The sequence below is a fragment of the Watersipora subatra genome, chromosome 2, assembly GCF_963576615.1.
Source record: "Watersipora subatra chromosome 2, tzWatSuba1.1, whole genome shotgun sequence".
Classification (NCBI taxonomy): Eukaryota; Metazoa; Bryozoa; class Gymnolaemata; order Cheilostomatida; family Watersiporidae; genus Watersipora; species Watersipora subatra.
This window is the reverse complement of record NC_088709.1, coordinates 38,492,652-38,498,651: the sequence shown is the minus strand read 5'-3', so window position 1 is coordinate 38,498,651 and position 6,000 is coordinate 38,492,652. Positions and strand designations below refer to the sequence as shown.

Genomic DNA, 6,000 nt, shown 5'->3' with positions numbered 1-6,000 from the left:
TTATCAGTGAACTCAATCCGAATGACATACAAATATTTGCCAATTCTTTTATCTTGCACTCATTTTGCCTGCAGGACATTACCACCATTGGAAACAACTTTATGGTCAGCGGCTGTTATTGGCTTACATTTTTGTCGAAGGCTATCATTATTGGCTAACTAATCTTGCCAATAGCTGTTATTGGCTAACTAATGTTTTTTCCTTCTTAGCACTATACCACCATCTAATCTTGCTTGGATATACAATTTTAACCACTCCTAAGAAGAAATACGTTGTTACAGTAAATGAATGACAACGACACAATTTTCTAAAATAATCATGAACTATATTTGTCACTCGAATTAACCTGCTTACCTCTGGTTCTGACCCAATGAATGCTAGCAGGCTTATCATGAGAAATTGGAAATTATCGTTTCCCACCTTCCAATTTCTCGCTCATTGAACATACATCCTTTATACTCTACTACATGTGCAGGTTAAATATTTTTGACAGTGAGTGGAACAACATATATTATGTAATAACAATAGTATAGAGGCATTATGTTATAACAATAATATAGAGGCATTATGTTATGACAGTAGTATAGAGGCATTATGTTATAACAATAGTATAGAGGCATTATGTTATAACAATAGTATAGAGGCATTATGTTATAACAATAGTATAGGGGCATTATGTTTTAACAATAGTATAGGGGCATTATGTTATAACAATAGTATAGGGGCATTATGTTATAACAATAGTATAGGGGCATTATGTTATAACAATAGTATAGAGGAATTATGTTTTAACAATAGTATAGAGTCATTATGTTTTAACAATAGTATAGAGGCATTATGTTTTAACAATAGTATAGAGGCATTATGTTTTAACAATAGTATAGAGGCATTATGTTTTAACAATTGTATAGATACATTATGTTTTAACAATTGTATAGATACATTATGTTATAACAGTGGTATAGATGCATTATACTATAACAATAGTATAGAGGCATTATATTATAACAATAGTATAGATGCATTATATTACAACAATTGTATAGATGCATTATATTACAACAATTGTATAGATGCATTATATTATGACAATAGTATGGATTAGATCCATTGGTCACAAATTACTTCTGCTTGATATTTATTGAGAACAAGAAACATTTTGTAAGGCTCTGCAAAGGCACTTGTATTCACACTTCTATGGCAAGTATTCACACTTCTATGGCAAGTATTCACACTTCTATGGCAAGTATTCACATTTATAATATCTTGTATTCAGGTATTTGTCACTCTAGCATTCACAACTGATCACTCATATCTACACGCTTGAGTTGTTTATATGCAGTCAGCCTTGTAGCTGAGGATAAAGAGGGTTCCTGGAGCGACATTGGCACTTGGTTTAGCAGAGCATTCAGGTGTGGACGAGGGCACAACGGTGAACTCTACTTCCCTCTCACTCGTATGCTCAACGCTCAGAAGGGATCTATGCATGTTTGGCCTATGTCCATCGACGAGCATTAGCTGCACGAGCAGGGCACCGGATATGACATCATGACGATTGGCATCACCAGTGCACAATGATGGAAATCGTTTTACCATAAAATGTGCAGCTTTACCTTCGGATGTCACCTAAAATAATGCTGCTCAGCGTGTCATGCTGTTAAACTTGCTGTTAAACTGTCTAATTTCACACAATGATGAACAGCACACGTCTTCAACTCTGCACTCAAATATTATGAGTTGCCAGTTAGTCAGCTTCATGTATGTTTGTTAGAGCAGCTGTCAGACCTAATGATAAAAAAGAGCAGCAAAAAATTGAGTAGTCCTACTACCGGAGAGAAACATAGACCTATTAGGTCTGGCAGCGTTAAAAAAAGCGACTAAAAAATTCAGTAGGGACTTGCTGCAGCATTTACAGCAGAAGTAAAGACAACAAATTCTTGGTTTCAATATTTTTCTCAAGCTTACATAGTAGTAGAATTAATTCACTTATCCACTAATTAAAATGGTATGGATGATTGTGAATTATTTGAATCAAAAGCTATCAATTTACTTCCTTGTTTAATGTATTTGTTTAACGTATTTACCAATAAATTGGCAGAAATTTGGTGTACTCTAGTGGCCCAGTTAAAACACGTACTGAAAACCTAACGGAGTTGTCAGCCCACTCAAGCAACTCCGAATGTAGTGTTAACTTCACCCACTGTACCATATAACACCTCTTTTTCCAGTTGTAGCAAATAGCAGAGAACATTTTCAAAAAACAGCTATTTTAAAATTTCTAACTATTGATGCTTATTATGCTGGTATTATTGTATACAAAAGAGTGAAATTAATGCTCTAATACAAGCAGCATTTGATAAAAGATGCGAAATCGAATGCAACCCGCATTTAGAATCACCTTAATATACAAAAAAGATCACCAGCTCTACAAAATATCAATCGTAATAGATGAGTGTCTAAAACACAAATGTTTTGGTTTCTACTCCTAGATCTTCACAAGATATTTCACCAACTCTGCAAGTTTGTCTGACAAAATGGCTTCCCATTTGACAATCAAGCCCGCTGAAAGAACATTGTAAAATTCTTTTAGCAATAAATCTACTACCTTAGCTACAAGTCGGTCCCCTTCCATCACCAGTCTTTCCAGGTGCTGATTACTCCCATTCTGTAACCTTATACCTTCATTGGTGATGAAGGATAGGAGACGAGCGGAGTACGTCTCAGCCTTGGCTCTCCAAAAGATGGCTACAATATTGCTCGAAGGTTAAGTATGAATAAATATAGTACATATGGGTAAAAAATCTTAGAATTCCTGTAGAGGTCTTTAAACTACTGTTAGTAAATCATCCATATGTTGGTCTAGCCTATATAGTAAATAGCATGTTGATAGGAATATCATTGACCAGGATTGGCTGTTTTGTAAACAAAGACATCCATGATTGAAAAGCTGAATCTAGTTTGACTAGCCAAAAAAAAATTACCATTGATTAGAAGAGAATCTACATGTAGATCACAAGAGTAAGCAAACCTTTTTGCTTACCTTTCGCTTACCTTTCTCAATCTCTAGCAATACTGAAAGTGTTACAAACAGTTTAGCTGCATCCAAGTAATCATATATTATTTATATTACACGATATATTAAAAGCATTAATGTAAATAAACTAACGATTAAAGGTTTAGATTTTTATAAATTCATGTAGAATTTAATAAGTTAAATTTAAAAATTCACAGTGATATGCATTTTAGTGTACAAAGTCACTACAATCCTGTGAATGTTATTGTACTGGTGGGGATCTTCTTACAAATGCAGATCTAGTTATAATTGATCAAGTGTGAGCTATCTCGTGACGATTGAGTACCATCTTGGCTAGATATGTCTGAGTCCAGTGGCAAGAGAGCCTCGACGACTGGAGACATGCCCAGTTGCAAGAAAGCGACTTGAATTTGGATGTCATTCCTATCACCACCAGTGGCTTTTTTGGGAATCACACTTCAACTGCAAACCACGGCTGCTCTCATGACCAACACACCGGTAAATAATACCTACTATTAGGGTCCTTGTCAACTCGGCTCACTCCGATCTTGGTAATATTGGTTGGCTCATGGTTAGCGGAGAAGCTGTCATTGAAGCCTGTCACACTGAGGAACCCGCCGGCTTTTTGATTGTATATTTGCAGTGCGCAGTCAAAGTTGGGCTGTTGAAAAAAGCAACAATGGATAAGTAACCTATTTTATGTTTTGCTGTATTTGTATCGTTTTTAGAATGATAATGAATTGTCACAAAATATTTGCAAATTACTACTTAGCTGTTTTACAAGATTTTAGATTTGAAATAAAGCATTTAGAGACACTTAAAGTGATGTGGACAATCAGCTATCCTCCATTTACTCTTACCAGTTCTATGGCCTGTTGGTTGGCCTCACTGTTTATTGCTGACATCCTCACTGTTGGTAGAAGTGAGTCCTGTAGACTCCCTTCAAATGCAGACTTGGAGAGATCTACAGCGACGGCATTGGAATCACCCGCATCCAAAATAATGTCCCCAAATAAAACTTGGTTGTCAAATGGGTCACCTTGAGTACCAAATGCACTGAGTAGGACCACTGTAAATAGGATCTCTGTCTAAAATATAAGTTCACCCGCATGATAAAATAATGCATGTTTAGATCGATGATGAAATTGAAAAAAGTTTACACTTCACGCTAGAAACACATTTTTAAAATAAATTGGAGTAGGTATACAATTCATAAATAGGTACCTATAAAATTCTCAAAACAATACCTAAAGAAAGAAAAGACATAACTTAGCTCACCTTCATTCTATCACAAAGTCTCTTCTTAAACGTAATAAGTGTAGATCGTCGTTTGAAGAAGAAGGAAAGAAAGACTCGTTATTTATACTAGTCGACAACCACATCTTTTGTGTATTGGTTACCATTGGCAGCTCTGCTGATCACGTGACTGCTACTTGAACCAGCGCACTCAACTGAAAGGTCAGGAACAGCCTAAAAACGTTAAGGTTTTAGGGTGAGTAAGCGTTGTACTTCGCCTATTATATAGATGATATGCATAACAATAAGCTTTTGTGTTGAAAAGGGACTTTTTCAAGCTAGGCCACAAATCTCAATTATTGTGAGCTCTCTTTACGGAAATAAGTGTTTATGTGAACTGGGACTGAGATGTGCTTAGTATTTGGTACTGTAAACACAGGCTTCCTGCTCTTCTGTAATAATATAATCTAGTGCCAATGTATTAAGTACTACTGCAACATAGTACAAGTCTGTAGTAATACTGAAATATAGCACCATAGTTTTTAGTGATACTGCAGAATATTACCAGTCTTCGGTAATAATGCAATATAGTAGCAGATCCATGGTCTTTCCGGCTTGTATTTTTTGTTTCTCAGGGAATATACAAAATGGAAATCTAGCCAGCTTGTATTACGGTTTTCTATTTTGCACAATCATTGACCAACATAGTCCATTCTGTTACTGCTTATTTTTCAAGTTCTTGCATATACTAATCAAATATTTATACTACTGTTCCGAAAAAGTGAGCAAGACAACAATCTTTATAAATTTACACTCATGTGGATAGTACACAGCATATAACATATTTAATGTACTGAGAATAATGCATATACCTACCAACTCTCACGCATTGGGCGTGAGACTCACGTATTCACCCCAAAGAAAAAATGAAAATACGTGAGATTTTTGCACTAATTTCCACAATTTTATATATACTATCATTGATACATCAATTGCCCCAAAACCAAATCTCACGCATTGCCCCACTCTTGGGTTGGCAGGCCTGATAATGCACTACTTAAAGTATTCGGAGAAACTTTTTGCGCGTAACCTTTTGAGATTTTATATGTTCATTGGTAAACTTTAAAACAACTAATGCTTTTGTCCTGCACTACGTAGGCTACAACGGGGTCCTCTGCCAAAAGGTCGCTTGGCTTGACGAATAAAGATGCGAGGCTATCAAAGCAAGTCATGTCCACGTATGATTGTCGTGAAAGAAACGCAAGCATAATAAACAGCGGCATATACGTGTATCAGCAATGCTTAATAATTACCTACATATCAATTTTACTTTTATGATTTATTTTCCAGAAGTAAAACAACGATCAAACTGACTTCATGAACCGCATCGAGCAAATGAGACTATTCATCGTAGCCAACAAAATCTTAGCAGTTTATATTGCTCATTACTCATCAAATCTGTAACAAGTTTGAAATATGTCGTGCATAAATAAAATATGCCGATACACGCCTGTAGCTTTTGGCTAGACAGTGGCGTAAAAAAAGAATTGTCTGTCCATCTACAATTCCTCATTTTATTTAACCGTGACCAATCATCGCAGACCTAACAAAGGCAATAGTTTTATAAAAGAAATAACTTCGTCAGGCGAAAGAGAGCCCGCATACTTGCCGTTTATTATTCACCGTAATTAGGATTAACAAAACAACATTTTCCTAGAACAAAAACGTAC

At 35.6% G+C, this 6,000-nt stretch overlaps 1 protein-coding gene across 1 annotated transcript; it reads right to left on the bottom strand.

Annotated features, from left to right (window-relative positions):
* Nucleotides 1-1,222: 1,222 nt before the first annotated feature.
* On the bottom strand, nt 1,223-5,689 carry LOC137388679 (uncharacterized). The gene is made up of 6 exons (XM_068075139.1): nt 5,601-5,689; nt 4,313-4,504; nt 3,895-4,122; nt 3,548-3,695; nt 2,606-2,745; nt 1,223-1,626 (listed from the first exon to the last, which is right to left on the bottom strand). Exons 2-6 carry the CDS (start codon nt 4,316-4,318, stop codon nt 1,333-1,335), a joined length of 816 nt encoding a protein of 271 aa, XP_067931240.1. The 5' UTR covers nt 4,319-4,504; nt 5,601-5,689; the 3' UTR covers nt 1,223-1,332.
* Nucleotides 5,690-6,000: the final 311 nt, after the last annotated feature.

Bases quoted from the DNA above. Each gene is read 5' to 3' on its own strand.
- LOC137388679 (XM_068075139.1), bottom strand. The intron at 3,696-3,894 runs GTAAGAGTAAAT...TTTTTTCAACAG, and splicing joins ACCAACAGGCCATAGAACTG to CCCAACTTTGACTGCGCACT. The intron at 1,627-2,605 runs GTAGTAGATTTA...GCATTATTTTAG, and splicing joins GGGACCGACTTGTAGCTAAG to GTGACATCCGAAGGTAAAGC.